At 59.7% G+C, this 21,232-nt stretch overlaps 1 protein-coding gene and 1 long non-coding RNA gene across 3 annotated transcripts; one reads left to right on the top strand and one right to left on the bottom strand.

Moving 5' to 3' along the window:
- Positions 1-1,013: 1,013 nt before the first annotated feature.
- Positions 1,014-19,755, top strand: WDR73 (WD repeat domain 73). 2 transcript variants are annotated; one of them, XM_054079312.1, is made up of 8 exons: positions 1,014-1,188; positions 4,101-4,168; positions 7,063-7,154; positions 8,078-8,166; positions 11,289-11,356; positions 13,309-13,473; positions 15,963-16,340; positions 19,381-19,755. In XM_054079312.1, the coding sequence occupies exons 1-8, from the start codon at positions 1,142-1,144 to the stop codon at positions 19,626-19,628; spliced, it is 1,155 nt and encodes a 384-aa protein (XP_053935287.1). In that variant the 5' UTR covers positions 1,014-1,141; the 3' UTR covers positions 19,629-19,755. The 2 variants fall into 2 exon arrangements, with proteins under 2 accessions (XP_053935287.1, XP_053935297.1); XM_054079322.1 differs by lacking the exon at positions 8,078-8,166 and having other exon boundaries at positions 1,059-1,188.
- On the bottom strand, positions 19,618-20,158 carry LOC128853588 (uncharacterized). Its single transcript, XR_008452196.1, has 3 exons — positions 20,042-20,158; positions 19,782-19,801; positions 19,618-19,681 (listed from the first exon to the last, which is right to left on the bottom strand). It is a non-coding gene; the product is annotated as an uncharacterized LOC128853588 (long non-coding RNA).
- Between the last annotated feature and the right edge of the window lie 1,074 nt (positions 20,159-21,232).

Raw genomic sequence — 21,232 nt, 5'->3', positions numbered from 1 at the left:
CTGGATGGGCTTTGAGGTCTCTTCCCACCCAAACCCCTCCATGAGTCCCATCTGAGCCCCATTGAACTCCAGGTGGGCTTTGGTGTTCCCCACCCCATATCTCCTTGGATGAAGAACATCTCTGCTCTCCTCCTGGGTTACTCGGGACAGGATGGACCATCCCTGGAGGGGCTGAAGGTCAGGTTGGATGGGGCTTGGAGGAACCTGAGGTGGCTCTGGATGAGCTTTGAGGTCTCTTCCCACCCAAACCACTCCATGAGTCCCATCTGAGTCCCCATCTGAGCCACATTGAACTCCAGGTGGGCTTTGGTGCTCCCCACCCCATATCTCCTTGGATGAAGAACATCTCTGCTCTCCTCCTGGGTTACTCAGGACAGGATGGACCATGCCTGGAGGGGCTGAAGGTCAGGTTGGATGGGGCTTGGAGGAACCCGAGGTGGCTCTGGATGGGCTCAGAGGTCCCTTCCCACCCAAACCACTCCATGAGTCCCCATCTGAGCCCGATTGAACTCCAGGTGGGCTTTGGTGCTCCCCACCCCATATCTCCTTGGATGGAGAACATCTCTGCTCTCCTCCTGGGTTTCTCAGGACAGGATGGACCATCCCTGGAGGGGCTGAAGGTCAGGTTGGATGATCTTGGAGGAACCTGAGGTGGCTCTGGATGAGCTTTGAGGTCCCTTCCCACCCAAACCACTCCATGAGTCCCATCTGAGTCCCATCTGAACCAGATTGAACTCCAGGTGGGCTTTGGTGCTCCACACCCCATATCTCCTTGGATGAAGAACATCTCTGCTCTCCTCCTGGGTTACTCGGGACAGGATGGACCATCCCTGGAGGGGCTGAAGGTCAGGTTGGATGATCTTGGAGGAACCTGGGGTGGCTCTGGATGGGCTCAGAGGTCCCTTCCCACCCAATCCGCTCCGTGAATTCGTTCCCTTTGGAACGGAGTCTGCGGTGAGGAAGCGAAGGGCGCCCCCTTTGGGCCCAACGGCGGCGTTTCCGCTCCGTGACGTGGATCGAAGGCGTCGCGTTGAGCTCCGAGCGAGGGCGGAGGGGACGCGGAGGACTCTGATCCCGCGGGAAGTGTTCCTCCGCGTGGGATTGGGGGGGTCTGGAGGTGCCTTCCAGGGGGGTCCCCACGATGGAGGAGGAGGAGGAGGAGGAGTGGCTGCTGCTGTCGCTGCGCCTGTGAGGGGCTCAGGGCCTTCTGCTCCCGTCCCCGTCCCCCCCCCCCCCCCAAATCCAAAGGAACCCCCAAAACCGCCCCCCCCCCAGACCCATCAGCCACCCCAAACCCCCCCAAACCCCACAGCCCCACCAACCCCCCCCCACAGCCCCATCAGCCCCCCCCAAACCCACACAGCCCCCCCAGCCCCATCAGCCCCCCCAAACCCCACAGCCTCCTAAACACCCCCAGCCCCAACAGCCCCCCACAACCCACACAGCCCCCCCAGTCCCATCAGCCCCCCCAACCCTCATAATCCCTCAAACCCCCATCAGCCCCCCCAAATCCCCAACCACCCCCAACACCCCCAGCCCCAACCCCCCCCAACCCACACAGCCCCCCCAAACCCCCACAGCCCCCCCAACACCCCCACAGCCCCATCAGACCCCCCCAAACCCCCCCAGCCCCCCAGTCCCATCAGCCCCCCCAACCCTCATAACCCCTCAAACCCCCCCAGACCCATCAGCCCCCCCCAAATCCCCAACCCTCCCAGCCCCAACCCCCCACAACCCACACAGCCCCCCCAACCCCCCCACAGCCCCATCAGCCCCCCCAACCCCCCCACAGCCCCATCAGCGCCCCCAAACCCCCAACCCCCCCAGCCTCACCAACCCCCCAACCCACACAGCCCCCCCAGTCCCCCCAAACCCCCCCAGCCCCATCAACCCCCCCAAACCCCACAGCCCTCCCAAACCCCCAAAGCCCCATCAGCTCCCCCAAACCCCACAGCCCCCCCAAACCCCCCCCCAGCCCCATCAGCCCCCCCCAAACCCCCCCAGCCCCCCCAACACCCCCCCAGCCCCATCAGCCCCCCCAAACCCCCAACCCACCCAAACCCCACAGCCCCCCCAAACCCCCCCCAGCCCCATCAGCTCCCCCAAACCCCACAGCCCCCCCAACACCCCCCACAGCCCCATCAGCTCCCCCAAACCCCCACAGCCCCCCCAACACCCCCTCAGCCCCATCAGCCCCCCCAAACCCCCAACCCTCCCAGCCCCACCAACCCCCTAACCCACACAGCCCCCCCAGCCCCCCCAAACCCCCCCAGCCCCACCAACCCCCCCAAACCCCCCAGCCCCCCCAAACCCCTCCCAGCCCCATCAGCCCCCCAACCCCCCTCAACCCCCCCAACCCACACAGCCCCCCAGCCCCATCAGACCCCCAACCTCCACAGCCCCCCTAAACCCCCCAACCCCCCAAACACCAACCCCCCAAACCCCCCCAACCCCCCCACAGCCCCATCAGAACCCCCAAACCCCCAACCACCCCCAACCCCCCCAGCCCCATCAGCCCCCCCAACCCACACAGCCCCACCAACCCCTCCCCCAGCCCCATCAGCTCCCCAAACCCCCAAACACCACCAACCCCCCAACCCCCCCAGCCCCATCAGACCCCCAACCTCCACAGCCCCCCTAAACCCCCCAAACAAACACCAACCCCCCAAACCCCCCCAACACCCCCAACCCACACAGCCCCCCAAACCCATCAGCCCCCCTCAACACCCGCAACCGCCCCAACCCACACAGCCCCCCCAAAATGCCCCCCAGCCCCATCACCACCCCATCACCCCTACAGCCCCCCCAAACCTCCCCAGCCCCATCAGACCCCCCAACCCCCCCCAGCCCCATCAGCCCTCCCAACCCCCACCAGTCCCATCAGCCCCCCCAAAACCCCCAACCCACACAGCCCCACCAACCCCTCCCCCAGCCCCATCAGCCCCCCCCAACCTCCCCAACACCCCCAAACCCCCACAGCCCCATCAGCCCCCCCAAACCCCCACAGCCCCACCAGCCCCCCCAGCCCCATCAGCCCCCCCCAACCCACACAGCCCCCCCAGCCCCCCCAACCCACACAGCCCCACCAGCCCCCCCAACCCCCCCAAACCCCACAGCCCCCCCAAACCCCCACAGCTCCATCAGCCGCCCAAACCCTCCCAAACCCCACAGCCCCACCAACACCACCCACAGCCCCATCAGCCCCCCCAAAACCCCCAACACCCCAAACACCACCAACCCCCCCAAGCCCCCCCAGCCCCATCGGCCTCCCCAACCCCCCAAACCCCCACAGCCCCCCAAACCCCCCCAGCTCCCCCAAACCCCCCAGAGCCCCAACAGCCCCCCAACCCCCCAAACACCCCCAGCTCCACCAAACCCCCCACAGCCCCATTAGCCCCCCAAAACCCCCAAACCCCCACAGCCCCCCCAGTCCCATCAGCCCCCCAAAACCCCCACAGCCCCACCAACCCCCCCAGCCTCATCAGTCCCCCAACCCACACAGCCCCCCCCAAACCCCAACAGCCCCATCAGCTGCCCCAACACCCCCAAAACCCCATCAGCCCCCCAAGCCCCCAAACCCTCACAGCCCCCCCACAGCCCCATCAGCCCCCCCAACCCCCTCAGCCCCCCCAGCCCCCCCAACCCTACCACCCCCCCAGCTCCCCCAGGCCCCCCAACCACCCCAACCCCCCCAGCCCCCCCAAACCATCCCACTGACTCAGCCCCCCCGGCCCCATCAGCCCCCGCGGTCTCCCCAGTCTCCATCCTTGCCCCAAGAACCACCCAAGATCCCCCCAAGAACCCCTCAAGATCCCTCCCAAGATCCCCCCAAGAACCCCCCAAGATCCCCCCAAGAACCCCCCCAAGAACCCCCCCATGATCCCCCCCAAGATCGCCCCAAGAACCCCCCAAAATCCCCCCATGATCCCCCCAAGAACCCCCCAAGGACCCCCCAAGAACCCCCAAGATCCCCCCCAAGAAACCCTCAAGATCCCCCCCAAGATCCCCCCAAGAACCCCCCCAAGAACCCCCCAAGACCCCCCCAAGAACCCCCCAAGAACCCCGCAGGGACCCCCCTAATACCCCCCCTTTCTGCTCAGGTATGAGGATCTGCACAGCTTCGAACTGCAAACACCGACCCGAGTGCTGGAGTGGGGCCCGGAGACCAGTGAGGGCCCTACTGGGAGCACTGGGAGCACTGGGAGCACTGCGAGCTGAGGGGAACTGAGGACTGGGAGCACTGGGAGCACTGGGAGCAGTGAGGGGGGGACTGGGAGCACTGGGAGCACTGGGAACTGAGGGGAACTGGGGACTGGGAGCACTGGGAGCACTGGGAGCTGAGGGAACTGGGGACTGGGAGCACTGGGAGCTGAGGGAACTGGGGACTGGGAGCACTGGGAGCTGAGGGGAACTGGGGACTGGGAGCACTGGGAGCACTGGGAGCACTGGGAGCTGAGGGAACTGGGGACTGGGAGCACTGGGAGCTGAGGGGAACTGGGGACTGGGAGCACTGGGAGCACTGGGAGCACTGGGAGCTGAGGGAACTGGGGACTGGGAGCACTGGGAGCTGAGGGGACTGGGAACTGGGAGCACTGGGAGCACTGGGAGCACTGGGAGAACTGGGAACTGGGGACTGGGAGCACTGGGAGCTGAGGGGAACTGGGGACTGGGAGCACTGGGAGCACTGGGAGCAGTGAGGGAACTGGGAGCACTGGGAGAACTGGGAGCAGTGAGGGGGGGACTGGGAGCACTGGGAGCACTGGGAGCAGTGAGGGGGGAACTGGGAGCACTGGGAGCACTGGGAGCAGTGAGTGGGGAACTGGGAGCACTGGGAGAACTGGGAGCAGTGAGGGGGGAACTGGGAGCACTGGGAGCAGTGAGGGGGGAAACTGGGAGCACTGGGAGCACTGGGAGCAGTGAGTGGGGGAACTGGGAGCACTGGGAGCACTGGGAGCAGTGAGGAGGGAACTGGGAGCACTGGGAGCAGTGATTGGGGGAACTGGGAGAACTGGGAGCACTGGGAGCAGTGACTGGGGAACTGGGGACTGGGAGCAGTGAGGGGGGAACTGGGAGAACTGGGAGAACTGGGAGCAGTGAGTGGGGGAACTGGGAGCACTGGGAGAACTGGGAGCAGTGAGTGGGGGAACTGGGAGCACTGGGAGAACTGGGAGCAGTGAGTGGGGGACTCTGAGAACTGGGAGCACTGGGAGAACTGGGAGCACTGGGAGCTGAGGGGAACTGGGGACTGGGAGCACTGGGAGCTGAGGGGAACTGGGGACTGGGAGCACTGGGAGCTGAGGGAACTGGGGACTGGGAGCACTGGGAGCTGAGGGGACTGGGGACTGGGAGCACTGGGAGCTGAGGGGAACTGGGGACTGGGAGCACTGGGAGCTGAGGGAACTGGGGACTGGGAGCACTGGGAGCTGAGGGAACTGGGGACTGGGAGCACTGGGAGCTGAGGGAACTGGGGACTGGGAGCACTGGGAGCTGAGGGAACTGGGGACTGGGAGCACTGGGAGCTGAGGGAACTGGGGACTGGGAGCACTGGGAGCTGAGGGGAACTGGGGACTGGGAGCACTGGGAGCTGAGGGGTACTGGGGACTGGGAGCACTGGGAGCTGAGGGGAACTGGGAGCACTGGGAGCTGAGGGCACTGGGGACTGGGAGCACTGGGAGCTGAGGGGACTGGGGACTGGGAGCACTGGGAGCTGAGGGAAGTGGGGACTGGGAGCACTGGGAGCTGAGGGAAGTGGGGACTGGGAGCACTGGGAGCTGAGGGAACTGGGGACTGGGAGCACTGGGAGCTGAGGGGACTGGGGACTGGGAGCACTGGGAGCTGAGGGGACTGGGGACTGGGAGCACTGGGAGCTGAGGGGAACTGGGGACTGGGAGCACTGGGAGCTGAGGGAACTGGGGACTGGGAGCACTGGGAGCTGAGGGAACTGGGGACTGGGAGCACTGGGAGCGGAGGGGAACTGGGGACTGGGAGCACTGGGAGCTGAGGGAACTGGGGACTGGGAGCACTGGGAGCTGAGGGGAACTGGGGACTGGGAGCACTGGGAGCTGAGGGGAACTGGGGACTGGGAGCACTGGGAGCTGAGGGGAACTGGGGACTGGGAGCACTGGGAGCTGAGGGGAACTGGGGACTGGGAGCACTGGGAGCTGAGGGAACTGGGGACTGGGAGCACTGGGAGCTGAGGGGAACTGGGGACTGGGAGCACTGGGAGCTGAGGGGAACTGGGGACTGGGAGCACTGGGAGCTGAGGGGAACTGGGGACTGGGAGCACTGGGAGCTGAGGGGACTGGGGACTGGGAGCACTGGGAGCTGAGGGGACTGGGAGCACTGGGGGGCACTGGGAGCTCTGGGGGGCACTGGGAGCACTGGTGGGCACTGGGGGTCACTGGGTGTACTGGGGGTCACTGGGGGTCACTGGGAGCACTGGCGGTCACTGGGGGCACTGGAGGTCACTGGGAGCACTGGGGGCTCTGTGGGGCACTGGGGAGCACTGGGGGTCACTGGGTGTACTGGGGGTCACTGGGGGTCACTGGGAGCACTGGCGGTCACTGGGGGCACTGGAGGTCACTGGGAGCACTGGGGGCTCTGTGGGGCACTGGGGAGCACTGGGGGGCACTGGGGGTCACTGGGGGGACTGGGGAGCACTGGGGGCACTGAGGGGCACTGGGGGGCACTGGGGGGCACTGGGAGCTCACTGGGGGGCACTGGGGGTCATTGGAGGACACTGGAAGCACTGGGGGGCACTGGGAGCTCTGGGAAGCACTGGGGGGCACTGGGAGTACTGGAGGCCACTGGGAGCACTGGGGGCTCTGTGGGGCTCTGGGGGTCACTGGGGGTCAGTGGGGGACACTGGGAGCACTGGGGGTCACTGGGGGGCTCTGGGGGTCACTGGGGGTCAGTCGGGGACACTGGGAGCACTGGGGGTCACTGGTGGGCACTGGGAGTCACTGGGAGCACTGGGGGGCACTGGGGTTCACTGGGGGGCAGCGGGTGTCCGGTCTGAGGTGACCCCTCCCCACATCCGTGGGTGTCCGTCCCCCTCCGAAGGCCTCTGCATCGCCGGGTATGGACCTCCTGGTGGGAACAATGAGGTCCTTCAGCTTCTGCCGCCACCACCGCTGCAGGCGACGGAGGCCCAGGTGGGGCTCAGGGGGAGGACGTCGCGATGGGGTTCCACCAGCTTGAGGGTCAGGTCCTGCCCTTGGACACCAACCCCGAGCAGCTCCGGGCTTGGGGGAAGGGAGAGCTGCCTGGAGGAGGAGGAGGACCTGGAGCTGCTGGTCAACAGCAGCAGAACATGAGCCAACGGTGGCCAAGAAGGCCACCAGCATCCTGGCTTGGATCAGCCATGGGGTGGCCACCAGGAGGAGGGATGGGATTGTCCCCCTGCAGAGGCCACACCTCGAATCGTGGGGTCAGTTCTGGGTCCCTCACACCAAGAAAGACCTCGAAGGGATGGAGAGCATCCGGAGAAGGTGAAGGGTCTGGAGAACCAGGGAAGGGGCTGAAGGTCTTGGAGGGGTTTGGTCTGGAGAAGAGGAGGTGGAAAGGGAGACCTCATCGCTCTCCAAAGCTCCCGGAAAGGAGGTGGTGGTGAGGTTGTTCTTGGTGTCTTCTCCCAAGGAACGAGGGATGGGATGAGAGGACCCGGCCTCCAGGGGAGGGTTGGGTTGGACGTTGGGAGAAGTTCCTTCATGGAAAGGGTGGTGAAGCCCTGGCAGAGGTTGTCCAGGGCAGTGGTGGAGTCCCCATCCCTGGAGGGGTTCAAAACCCCCATGGGGATGGAGCACTTTGGGAGGTGGTTTAGGTGACCACGGTGAGGTTGTGTTGATGCTTGGACTCGGTGGTCTTGGAGGGCTTCTCCAACCTTCATGACTCCATGATTCTACCTGGGTTCTCCTGCTCGGAGAAGGACTTGGGCCAAGTCTCACCCATCTTTGGTTGAAAGAGGGATGATAGGGACGGGCAAGAGTGTGTCTCGTGTCTCCGTTCTCCTGGTGACCGACCACGCCAGGTTCTGCCCCATTAAGGACGGGGAGATGTCTTCTCCTCTCATTTCCAGGGCCTCTGTCCCGAGAGAGATTTCAAGGTGGAACGTGGTGGCTTCTCTGACCGCCCCATCTACAACCTGAAACACGTCCCCAACACCAGGTACGGCCGGGAGGTCCTTCCAGGAGATGGGGACAGAGGGTTTGGCCGTTGGGAGATGCTCCTTCACGATGCCTCCTCCCCAACCCAGATCTTCAATCCCACCAGATCCGAGCGTGGGGTGGGTTGGAGAGGGCCTTGGAGAGGAGATGTGACCAAAAGGGAGTGAACGCTGAGCTGATGGGTCGGGGTGGGGGGCGGTGGTCAAGGAAACCGGAGCTCCTGCTGGAGAAGTAGGACCTCATCTTCTTCCAGAAGGTTGGGATGGAGCTCTGAAAGCCACCCAGATCCTGGGCTGCATCTCCAAAGCCATGGGATGGAGCTCTGAAAGCCACCCAGATCCTGGGCTGCATCTCCAAAGCCATGGGATGGAGCTCTGGAAGCCACCCAGATCCTGGGCTGCATCTCCAAAGCCATGGGATGGAGCTCTGAAAGCCACCCAGATCCTGGGCTGCAACACAGTCCTCAACACAGTGAGGGCATGGATGGCCTGAGGAGGCCATGGAGATGATCCACAGCGCTGGAGAACCTCCTGGAGGACAGCCTGGGAGAGTTGGGGTTGTCCAACCTGGAGAAGAGAAGGCTCCATGGAGACCTTGGAGCAGCTTCCAGGAGGGAAAGGGGCTCCAGAGAAGCTTCCACCGGATCTGGTTGCCCAAAGAAGTCAATGCCCCATCCCTGGAGGTGTTGAAGGCCACATTGGATGGAGCTCGGAGCAACCTGGAGGTGTTGAAGGCCATGTTGGATGGAGCTTGGAGCAACCTGGAGGTGTTGAAGGCCACGTTGGATGGATCTTGGAGCAACCTGGAGGTGTTGAAGGCCACGTTGGATGGAGCTCGGAGCAACCTGGAGGTGTTGAAGGCCACGTTGGATGGAGCTTGGAGCAACCTGGAGGTGTTGAAGGCCACGTTGGATGGATCTTGGAGCAACCTGGAGGTGTTGAAGGCCACGTTGGATGGAGCTTGGAGCAACCTGGAGGTGTTGAAGGCCACGTTGGATGGAGCTTGGAGCAACCTGGAGGTGTTGAAGGCCACGTTGGATGGAGTTTGGAGCAACCTGGAGGTGTTGAAGGCCACGTTGGAAGGAGCTTGGAGCAACCTGGAGGTGTTGAAGGCCATGTTGGATGGAGCTTGGAGCAACCTGGAGGTGTTGAAGGCCACGTTGGATGGGGCTTGGAGCAACCTGGAGGTGTTGAAGGCCATGTTGGATGGAGCTTGGAGCAACCTGGAGGTGTTGAAGGCCACGTTGGATGGAGCTTGGAGCAACCTGGAGGTGTTGAAGGCCACGTTGGATGGAGCTCGGAGCAACCTGGAGGTGTTGAAGGCCACGTTGGATGGAGCTTGGAGCAACCTGGAGGTGTTGAAGGCCACGTTGGATGGATCTTGGAGCAACCTGGAGGTGTTGAAGGCCACGTTGGATGGAGCTTGGAGCAACCTGGAGGTGTTGAAGGCCACGTTGGATGGGGCTCGGAGCAACCTGGAGGTGTTGAAGGCCACGTTGGATGGAGCTTGGAGCAACCTGGAGGTGTTGAAGGCCACGTTGGATGGAGCTCGGAGCAACCTGGAGGTGTTGAAGGCCACGTTGGATGGAGCTTGGAGCAACCTGGAGGTGTTGAAGGCCACGTTGGATGGAGCTCGGAGCAACCTGGAGGTGTTGAAGGCCACGTTGGATGGAGCTTGGAGCAACCTGGAGGTGTTGAAGGCCACGTTGGAAGGAGCTTGGAGCAACCTGGAGGTGTTGAAGGCCATGTTGGATGGAGCCTCGAGCAACCTGGAGGTGTTGAAGGCCACGTTGGATGGAGCTTGGAGCAACCTGGAGGTGTTGAAGGCCACGTTGGATGGAGCTCGGAGCAACCTGGAGGTGTTGAAGGCCACGTTGGATGGAGCTTGGAGCAACCTGGAGGTGTTGAAGGCCACGTTGGATGGATCTTGGAGCAACCTGGAGGTGTTGAAGGCCACGTTGGATGGAGCTTGGAGCAACCTGGAGGTGTTGAAGGCCACGTTGGATGGAGCTTGGAGCAACCTGGAGGTGTTGAAGGCCACGTTGGATGGAGCTTGGAGCAACCTGGAGGTGTTGAAGGCCATGTTGGATGGAGCTTGGAGCAACCTGGAGGTGTTGAAGGCCACGTTGGATGGAGCTTGGAGCAACCTGGAGGTGTTGAAGGCCACGTTGGATGGAGCTCGGAGCAACCTGGAGGTGTTGAAGGCCACGTTGGATGGAGCCTCGAGCAACCTGGAGGTGTTGAAGGCCACGTTGGATGGATCTTGGAGCAACCTGGAGGTGTTGAAGGCCACGTTGGATGGATCTTGGAGCAACCTGGAGGTGTTGAAGACCACGTTGGATGGAGCTTGGAGCAACCTGGAGGTGTTGAAGGCCACGTTGGATGGAGCTTGGAGCAACCTGGAGGTGTTGAAGGCCACGTTGGATGGAGCTTGGAGCAACCTGGAGGTGTTGAAGGCCACGTTGGATGGATCTTGGAGCAACCTGGAGGTGTTGAAGGCCACGTTGGATGGAGCTTGGAGCAACCTGGAGGTGTTGAAGGCCACGTTGGATGGAGCTTGGAGCAACCTGGAGGTGTTGAAGGCCACGTTGGATGGAGCTTGGAGCAACCTGGAGGTGTTGAAGGCCACGTTGGATGGGGCTTGGAGCAACCTGGAGGTGTTGAAGGCCACGTTGGATGGAGCTCGGAGCAACCTGGAGGTGTTGAAGGCCATGTTGGATGGAGCTTGGAGCAACCTGGAGGTGTTGAAGGCCACGTTGGATGGAGCTCGGAGCAACCTGGAGGTGTTGAAGGCCACGTTGGATGGGGCTCGGAGCAACCTGGAGGTGTTGAAGGCCACGTTGGATGGAGCTTGGAGCAACCTCATCCCCTGGGAGGTCTTCCAGCCCCTGGAACTCCATGGAATTTGAGGTTCCTGTGGAACCTCCATGTGGTCCTGGTGCTTCAGGACACGGTGTAGTGGCCGTGGTGGGGTTGGGCTGATGGTTGGGTTGGAGGAACTTGGAGAGCTTTTCCATCCTCCGTAATTCCGTGGTTCTCATGACCCGTTTGTCACATTCTGGGGGTAAAAAAAGGTCATTCTTTCCTCCTGGTAAGATTGGTGGGGTCTTCTCTGTCTCCTCAGCTTGTTGGTGACGAGTGGTCCACCTGACGGCTCCGTCCAGCTCTGGCAGCTCTCCGGAGAGGACTCTGGTAAGAAGTGGAGTCTTTGTGTCATCACAGCCATGGAGGTGTTGGAGCGAGGCCTGAGGAGGCCACGGAGATGATGGGAGGGCTGGAGAACCTCCTGGAGGACAGCCTGGCAGAGTTGGGGTTGTCCAACCTGGAGAAGAGAAGGCTGTGAGGAGATCTTAGAGCCGCTTCCAGTATGGAAAGGATCTCCAGGGAAGCTTCCATTGGTGCCTGGAGAAGTTGTGGCTGCCCCATCCCCGGAGGTGTTGAAGGCCACATGGGATGAGTCTTCTCCAGGTTCCTTTGGCCTCCAGGGGCCCTTCTTCTCCAGGTTCCTTTGGCCTCCAGGTGCCCTTCTTCTCCAGGTTCCCTTCTTCTCCAGGTTCCTTTGATCTCCAGGTGCCCTTCTTCTCCAGGTTCCTTTGGCCTCCAGGTGCCCTTCTTCTCCAAGTTCTCTTTTTCTCCAGGTTCCTTTGGCCTCCAGGTGCCCTTCTTCTCCAGGTTCCCTTCTTCTCCAGGTGCCCTTCTTCTCCAAGTTCCCTTCTTCTCCAGGTGCCCTTCTCCTCCAGGTTCCTTTGGCCTCCAGGTGCCCTTCTCCTCCAGGTTCCCTTCTTCTCCAGGTGCCCTTCTTCTCCAAGTTCCCTTCTTCTCCAGGTTCCCTTCTCCTCCAGGTTCCTTTGGCCTCCAGGTGCCCTTCTCCTCCAGGTTCTCTTCTTCTCCAGGTTCCTTTGGCCTCCAGGTTCCCTTCTTCTCCAGGTGCCCTTCTTCTCCAAGTTCCCTTCTTCTCCAGGTGCCCTTCTCCTCCAGGTTCCTTTGGCCTCCAGGTGCCCTTCTCCTCCAGGTTCCTTTGGCCTCCAGGTGCCCTTCTCCTCCAGGTTCCCTTCTCCTCCAGGTTCCTTTGGCCTCCAGGTGCCCTTCTTCTCCAGATGCCCTTCTTCTCCAGGTTCCTTTGGCCTCCAGGTGCCCTTCTTCTCCAGGTGCCCTTCTTCTCCAGGTGCCCTTCTTCTCCAGGTTCCTTTGGCCTCCAGGTGCCCTTCTTCTCCAGGTGCCCTTCTTCTCCAGGTGCCCTTCTTCTCCAGGTGCCCTTCTTCTCCAGGTTCCTTTGGCCTCCAGGGGCCCTTCTTCTCCAGGTGCCCTTCTTCTCCAGGTTCCTTTGATCTCCAGGTGCCCTTCTTCTCCAGGTTCCTTTGGCCTCCAGGTGCCCTTCTTCTCCAAGTTCTCTTTTTCTCCAGGTTCCTTTGGCCTCCAGGGGCCCTTCTTCTCCAGGTGCCCTTCTTCTCCAGGTTCCTTTGGCCTCCAGGTGCCCTTCTTCTCCAGGTTCCCTTCTTCTCCAGGTGCCCTTCTTCTCCAAGTTCCCTTCTTCTCCAGGTTCCCTTCTCCTCCAGGTTCCTTTGGCCTCCAGGTGCCCTTCTTCTCCAGGTTCCCTTCTTCTCCAGGTGCCCTTCTTCTCCAGGTTCTCTTCTTCTCCAGGTTCCTTTGGCCTCCAGGGGCCCTTCTTCTCCAAGTTCTCTTCTTCTCCATGTTCCTTTGGCCTCCAGGTGCCCTTCTTCTCCAGGTTCCTTTGGCCTCCAGGTGCCCTTCTTCTCCAGGTGTCCTTCTTCTCCAGGTTCTCTTCTTCTCCAGGTTCCTTTGGCCTCCAGGTGCCCTTCTCCTCCAGGTTCTCTTCTCCTCCAGGTTCCTTTGGCCTCCAGGGGCCCTTCTTCTCCAAGTTCTCCTCTTCTCCAGGTTCCTTTGGCCTCCAGGTGCCCCTCTTCTCCAGGTTCCCTTCCCAGATCCAGTAGAAGCTTCCCTGGAGCTCCTTTCCATGCTGGAAGCTGCTCTGAGGTCTCCATGGAGCCTTCTCTTCTCAACAACCCCAACTCTCTCCGCCGGTCCTCCTCCAGGAGGTTCTCCAGCCTTCCCCCCACCTCCGTGTCCTCCTCTGGACTGTCTCTCATCTCATCGGCTCAGCTTCTCCCGTCTCTTCCCAACAGACGTTATTAAAGCCGTGGGTTCCATTCCGGCAGAAGAAGGCTTTGGAGAGCTTTGGGCTAAAATCGCAACGGCCTCGGCCACCGCTCCGTGGGTCCTTCACGGCTCCCGACTCGACAGTGTCCGCATTACGGAGGTGGAGTCGAGGAGCAGTGTCTACGCGGCAGGTAGGGTCCGTCCAAGCCTGGTGGTGGGTTGGGGTGGTCCAAGGGAGAAGAAGTCAAGGGAAGAGAGGAGAACACAGGGGAAGGGCAGAAAAGGGATGGATGAAGGAATTGAGGGGAGGGAGACATCAAAGGACATCAAAGGACATCAAGGGAAGGGAGAAGAAGTCAAGGGAAGGGAGAAGAAGTGAAGGGAAGGGAGAAGAAGTGAAGGGAAGGGAGAAGAAGTGAAGGGAAGAGAAGAACGGTCATGGGAAGGGAGAAGAAGTCAAGGGAAGGAGAAGATGTCAAAGGAAGGGAGAAGATGTCAAAGAAAGGAGAAGACGTCAAAGGAAGGAGAAGACGTCAAAGGAAGGAGAAGACGTCAAAGGAAGGAGAAGATGTCAAAGGAAGGAGAAGATGGCAAAGGAAGGAGAAGATGTCAAAGGAAGGAGAAGATGGCAAAGGAAGGAGAAGATGGCAAAGGAATGGAGAAGATGTCAAAGGAAGGAGAAGATGGCAAAGGAAGGAGAAGATGTCAAAGGAAGGAGAAGATGGCAAAGGAAGGAGAAGACGTCAAAGGAAGGGAGAAGATGTCAAAGGAAGGAGAAGACGTCAAAGGAAGGAGAAGATGACAAAGGAAGGAGAAGACGTCAAAGGAAGGAGAAGACGTCAAAGGAAGGAGAAGATGACAAAGGAAGGAGAAGACGTCGAAGGAGAAGACGTCAAAGGAAGGAGAAGACGTCAAAGGGAGAAGAGGTCAAAGGAAGGAGAAGACGTCAAAGGAAGGAGAAGATGTCGAAGGAGAAGACGTCAAAGGAAGGAGAAGACGTCAAAGGAAGGAGAAGACGTCAAAGGAAGGAGAAGATGTCAAAGGAAGGAGAAGATGACAAAGGAAGGAGAAGATGTCAAAGGAAGGAGAAGACGTCAAAGGAAGGAGAAGACGTCAAAGGAAGGAGAAGACGTCAAAGGAAGGAGAAGATGTCAAAGGAAGGAGAAGATGTCAAAGGAAGGAGAAGACGTCAAAGGAAGGAGAAGATGTCAAAGGAAGGAGAAGACGTCAAAGGAAGGAGAAGATGTCAAAGGAAGGAGAAGATGGCAAAGGAAGGAGAAGATGTCAAAGGAAGGAGAAGACGTCAAAGGAAGGAGAAGACGTCAAAGGAAGGAGAAGATGGCAAAGGAATGGAGAAGATGTCAAAGGAAGGAGAAGATGGCAAAGGAAGGAGAAGATGTCAAAGGAAGGAGAAGATGGCAAAGGAAGGAGAAGATGGCAAAGGAAGGAGAAGATGGCAAAGGAATGGAGAAGATGGCAAAGGAATGGAGAAGACGTCAAAGGAAGGAGAAGACGTCAAAGGAGGGAGAAGATGGCAAAGGAAGGAGAAGATGGCAAAGGAATGGAGAAGATGTCAAAGGAATGGAGAAGATGTCAAAGGAAGGAGAAGACGTCAAAGGAGGGAGAAGATGGCAAAGGAAGGAGAAGATGGCAAAGGAATGGAGAAGATGTCGAAGGAGAAGACGTCAAAGGAGGGAGAAGACGGCAAAGGAAGGAGAAGACGTCAAAGGAAGGAGAAGATGTCAAAGGAAGGAGAAGATGGCAAAGGAAGGAGAAGATGTCAAAGGAATGGAGAAGATGGCAAAGGAAGGAGAAGATGTCAAAGGGAGGAGAAGACGTCAAAGGAAGGGAGAAGATGTCAGAGGAAGGAGAAGACGTCAAAGGAAGGAGAAGATGGCAAAGGAAGGGAGAAGATGTCAAAGGAAGGAGAAGACGTCAAAGGAAGGAGAAGATGTCAAAGGAAGGAGAAGATGGCAAAGGAAGGAGAAGATGGCAAAGGAAGGAGAAGATGTCAAAGGAAGGAGAAGATGGCAAAGGAAGGAGAAGATGTCAAAGGAATGGAGAAGATGTCAAAGGAATGGAGAAGATGTCAAAGGAAGGAGAAGATGGCAAAGGAAGGAGAAGATGTCAAAGGAATGGAGAAGATGTCAAAGGAATGGAGAAGATGTCAAAGGAAGGAGAAGATGGCAAAGGGAGGAGAAGATGTCAAAGGAATGGAGAAGACCAAGGGAAGGGGGAAGCCAAGGGAAGGGAGAAGAAGTCAAGGGACAGAGAAGACACCAAGTGAAAGGAAGTCAAGGGAAGAGAGAAGTCTAAGGAAGGGAGAAGACATCAAGGGGTGGGAAAAGTCAGGAGAAGGGCAAAGACCTCAAGAAAAGTGGAAGGAAGGGAGAAGAAGTCAGGGGAAGTCAAGGGAAGGGACAATGGTTACTCCTGACCTGGTCAAGGTCCTGGAGGCCACCTTCCTCCATGTCCTCCTGGTCAGTGCTCACCCTTGAGTCGGTTGTCCCCCCCTGCCGCTGCCTTTCCTGAAGAACCAGCCTGGAAGCTGCTGGAAGATCTCCTGGAAGGCTCTTCTAGGGGCGAGGTTGGATGCGCTCTTCCTCCAAGGTTGCAGCCGAGAACTTCCACGGATGGTCCTCAAAGCTTCTGAGCTCCACCTCTCTCTCTTCTTTTCCAGCCTCCAACAGCAGCAGCGCCGAGCTCAGCGCTTTGGCCTTCCTGGACACCACCACGGTGGTCCTCTGCTGCGCCGCGGGGCAGCTCTGCCTGGCCGACACGCGGCAGCCACCGCGTCCCCTGGAGGTCACATCCATCCCCGCGGCGACGAGTGGGGAGCGGTGGGGTATGGCAGTGAGATGTGGACCTCAAGGCTCCAACGGGAGCTCCCAGCCCATCGCTCGCCTCTCCAGTGGAGGACACCTCGTCCTCACGGACCTGAGGAGAAGCTCGGAGCCGTTGGCCGTGGTGAAGTGTAAGGTTCCGTCACCCAAGACCGGAGCGGAGTTCCTCTGCGTCTCCTGGGCTCCTGCGCTGGAAAACTGCATCGCCGTGTCGGGTATCGGCCTTGGGCAGGGAGGTCCCACCCAAGGGCATGGTCAGGTCCATCTGCGGGGTCCTCCATGGCTTGGAGAAGGCTCCAGGGAGACCTTAGAGCTGCTTCCAGTAGGGAAAGGGGCTCCAGGGAAGGTGGGGAGGAGCTTTGGATCGGGGAGGGCAGGAGAGGGACAACGGGGACGGTTCGGAGCTGCGAGAGGGGACATTGAGATGAGATCTTGGGGTGGAGATGTTCTCCTGGGAAGGTGAAGCCCTGGAACAGGTTGCCCAGAGAAGCGGTGGTTGCTCCATCCCTGGAAGGGTTGAAGGCCACGTTGGATGGGTCTGGGAGCTCCTGATCCACTGGGAGGTGTCCCTGCCCATGGAACTGGCTTTGAGGTCCCTTCCAACCCAACCCATCCCATGGTCCCAAGGGTCGGTCCCAGTACCGGGTGGTTGGAACTGGATGGGCTTTGAGGTCCCTTCCAACCCAACCCATCCCATGATTCCATGAGTCCCCTCTCCTGACCGATTTGGCTCCAGGTGAGCTTTGGTGTCTCCTACCCCATAGCCACTTCCTTGGAGAACATCTCTGTAGTCCTCCTGGGTTCCCCGTCCTGGGCTGCTCCATCCCTGGAGGGGTTGAAGGCCACCTTGGATGGGTCTCGGAGTTCCTGATCCACTGGGAGATGTCCCTGCCCATGGCATGGGTGGGACTGGATGGGCTTTGAGGTCCCTTCCAGCCATCCCATGGTCCCAAGGGCCGGTCCGGGTGGTTGGAACTGGATGGGCTTTGAGATCCCTTCCATCCCAACCCATCCCATGATTCCATGAGTCCCCTCTCTCTACCGATTTGGCTCCAGGTGAGCTTTGGTGTCTCCTACCCCATGGCCACGTGCTTGGAGAACATCTCTGTAGTCCTCCTGGGTTCCCCGTCCTGGGCTGTCCCATCCCTGGAGGGGTTGAAGGCCACCTTGGATGGGTCTCGGAGCTCCTGATCCACTGGGAGATGTCCCTGCCCATGGCATGGGTGGGACTGGATGGGCTTTGAGATCCCTTCCAACCCAACCCATTCCATGGTCCCAAGGGCCGGTCCCAGTACCGCGTAGTTGGAACTGGATGGGCTTTGAGATCCCTTCCATCCCAACCCATCCCATGATTCCGTGAGTCCCTTCTCTCTACCGATTTGGCTCCAGGTGAGCTTTGGTGTCTCCTACCCCATGGCCACGTGCTTGGAGAACATCTCTGTAGTCCTCCTGGGTTCCCCGTCCGGGGCTGCCCCATCCCTGGAGGGGTTGAAGGCCACCTTGGATGGGTCTGGGAGCTCCTGATCCAGCAGGAGATGTCCCTGCCCATGGCACACGGTGGGACTGGATGGGCTTTGAGATCCCTTCCATCCCAACCCATCCCATGATTCCATGAGTCCCCTCTCTCGACCAATTTGGCTCCAGGTGAGCTTTGGTGTCTCCTACCCCATGGCCACGTGCTTGGAGAACATCTCTGTAGTCCTCCTGGGTTCCCCGTCCCGGGCTGCTCCATCCCTGGAGGGGTTGAAGGCCACGTTGGATGGGTCTGGGAGCTTCTGATCCAGCGGGAGATGTCCCTGCCCATGGAACTCGATGGGCTTTGAGGTCCCTTCCAACCCAACCCATTCCATGATTCCATGATTCCTGTTGAGGTCCCACCACAAACAGCCCAAGGAGAGGGCGGTGGTGGTGGTGGGGTTGGAGCTGCAGAGACGTCCGCTGATGGATCCAGAGGGAAGGGATGGATCCAGAGGAAAGGGATGGATCCAGAGGGAAGGGATGGATCCAGAGGGAAGGGATGGATCCAGAGGGAAAGGGATGGATCCAGAGGGAAGGGATGGACCCAGGGGGAAGGAATGGATCCAGAGGGAAGGGATGGATCCCAAGGGAAGGGATGGATCCAGGGGGAAGGGATGGATCCAGAGGGAAGGGATGGATCCAGGGGGAAAGGGATGGATCCAGAGGGAAGGGATGGATCCAGAGGGAAAGGGATGGATCCAGAGGGGAAGGGATGGACCCAGGGGGAAGGAATGGATCCAGAGGGGAAGGGATGGACCCAGAGGGAAGGGATGGATCCAGAGGGAAGAGATGGACCCAGAGGGAAGGGATGGATCCAGAGGGGAAGGGATGGATCCATAGGGAAAGGGATGGATCCAGAGGGGAGGGATGGATCCAGGGGGAAGGGATGGATCCAGGGGGAAGGGATGGATCCAGAGGGAAGGGATGGATCCAGGGGGAAGGGATGGATCCAGGGGGAAGGGATGGATCCAGAGGGGAGGGATGGATCCAGGGGGAAGGGATGGATCCAGAGGGAAGGGATGGATCCAGAGGGAAAGGGATGGATCCAGAGGGGAAGGGATGGACCCAGAGGGAAGGGATGGATCCAGAGGGAAGGGAGGGATCCAGGGGGAAGGGATGGATCCAGAGGGAAGGGAGGGATCCAGGGGGAAGGGATGGATCCAGAGGGAAGGGATGGATCCAGGGGGAAAGGGATGGATCCAGGGGGAAGGGATGGATCCATAGGGAAGGGATGGATCCAGAGGGAAGGGATGGACCCAGAGGGAAGGGATGGATCCAGAGGGAAGGGATGGACCCAGAGGGAAGGGATGGATCCATGGGGAAGGGATGGGCCAAGAGGGGAAGGGATGGATCCAGGGGGAAGGGATGGATCCAGAGGGAAGGGATGGATCCAGAGGGAAGGGATGGATCCAGGGGGAAGGGATGGATCCATAGGGAAGGGATGGATCCAGGGGGAAGGGATGGATCCAGAGGGAAGGGATGGATCCAGAGGGGAAGGGATGGACCCAGGGGGAAGGGATGAATCCAGGGGGAAGGGATGGATCCAGAGGGAAGGGATGGATCCAGAGGGGAAGGGATGGACCCAGGGGGAAGGGATGGATCCAGAGGGAAGGGATGGATCCAGAGGGAAAGGGATGGATCCAGAGGGAAGGGATGGATCCAGGGGGAAGGGAGGGATGGATCAGCTGATGGTCCTCTTCCAGAGGGTGGGAGCGAAGCCCTCTCCGTGTTTTCCAGGCTTGGATGGGTCCGTGCGCGTCTACGCGACGCAGGGCTGGGACGGCTCCGGGCGGGAAGCGGAGCCGCTCTTCGTTCACAAAGGCCGCGCGTTCGGAGCGTGGGACGGAGCAGAAGACCCTCCTTTGGTCACCGTCCACGCGTGGCATCCGCAGAAACCCCGGACGGTGCTGTCGGCGGCCACCGACGGCTCCTTGGACGTCTGGGACTGGGTCCGACCCCGGGAGCGGTGGGAAGGGCACGCGTAGGGTGAGGACACGGAATCATGGAAGCACGGAAGACCTTGGGTTGGGTTGAGAACCTTTGGGTCCCACCATGAACCTTTGGGTCTCACCATGAACCTTTGGGTCCCACCATGAACCTTTGGGTCTCACCATGAACCTTTGGGTCCCATCATGAACCTTTGGGTCTCACCATGAACCTTTGGGTCCCACCATGAACCTTTGGGTCCCACCATGAACCTTTGGGTCCCACCATGAACCTTTGGGTCCCATTATGAACCTTTGGGTCCCATTATGAACCTTTGGGTCTCACCATAAACCTTTGGGTTCCACCATGAACCTTTGGGTCCCACCATGAACCTTTGGGTTCCACCATGAACCTTTGGGTCCCACCATGAACCTTTGGGTCCCACCATGAACCTTTGGGTTCCACCATGAACCTTTGGGTCTCACCATGAACCTTTGGGTCCCACCATGAACCTTTGGGTCCCATTATGAACCTTTGGGTCTCACCATAAACCTTTGGGTCCCACCATGAACCTTTGGGTCCCACTATGAACCTTTGGGTCCCATCATGAACCTTTGGGTCTCACCATGAACCTTTGGGTCCCATTATGAACCTTTGGGTCCCATTATGAACCTTTGGGTCCCACCGTGAACCTTTGGGTCCCATTATGAACCTTTGGGTCTCACCATGAACCTTTGGGTCCCACCGTGAACCTTTGGGTCCCACCATGAACCTTTGGGTCTCACCATGAACCTTTGGGTCCCATTATGAACCTTTGGGTCCCACCATGAACCTTTGGGTCCCATTATGAACCTTTGGGTCCCATTATGAACCTTTGGGTCCCACCGTGAACCTTTGGGTCCCACCATGAACCTTTGGGTCCCATTATGAACCTTTGGGTCCCACCATGAACCTTTGGGTCCCATTATGAACCTTTGTGTCCCACCATGAACCTTTGGGTCCCACCGTGAACCTTTGGGTCCCACCGTGAACCTTTGGGTCCCACCGTGAACCTTTGGATCTCACCATGAACCTTTGGGTCCCACCATGAACCTTTGGGTCCCATTATGAACCTTTGGGTCCCACCGTGAACCTTTGGGTCCCACCATGAACCTTTGGGTCTCACCATGAACCTTTGGGTCCCATTATGAACCTTTGGGTCCCATTATGAACCTTTGGGTCCCATTATGAACCTTTGGGTCCCACCATGAACCTTTGGGTCCCACCATGAACCTTTGGGTCCCATTATGAACCTTTGGGTCCCACCATGAACCTTTGGGTCCCATTATGAACCTTTGGGTCCCATTATGACCCTTTGGGTCCCACCATGAACCTTTGGGTCCCATTATGAACCTTTGGGTCCCACCATGAACCTTTGGGTCTCACCATGAACCTTTGGGTCCCATTATGAACCTTTGGGTCTCACCATGAACCTTTGGGTCCCATTTTGAACCTTTGGGTCCCACCATGAACCTTTGGGTCCCACCATGAACCTTTGGGTCCCACCATGAACCTTTGGGTCCCATTATGAACCTTTGGGTCCCACCATGAACCTTTGGGTCCCACCATGAACCTTTGGGTCCCATTATGAACCTTTGGGTCCCATTATGACCCTTTGGGTCCC

This window comes from Cuculus canorus, chromosome 1 (genome assembly GCF_017976375.1).
Source record: "Cuculus canorus isolate bCucCan1 chromosome 1, bCucCan1.pri, whole genome shotgun sequence".
NCBI classification, from domain to species: domain Eukaryota; kingdom Metazoa; phylum Chordata; class Aves; order Cuculiformes; family Cuculidae; genus Cuculus; species Cuculus canorus.
This window is presented reverse-complemented; position numbering and strand designations above follow the sequence as displayed.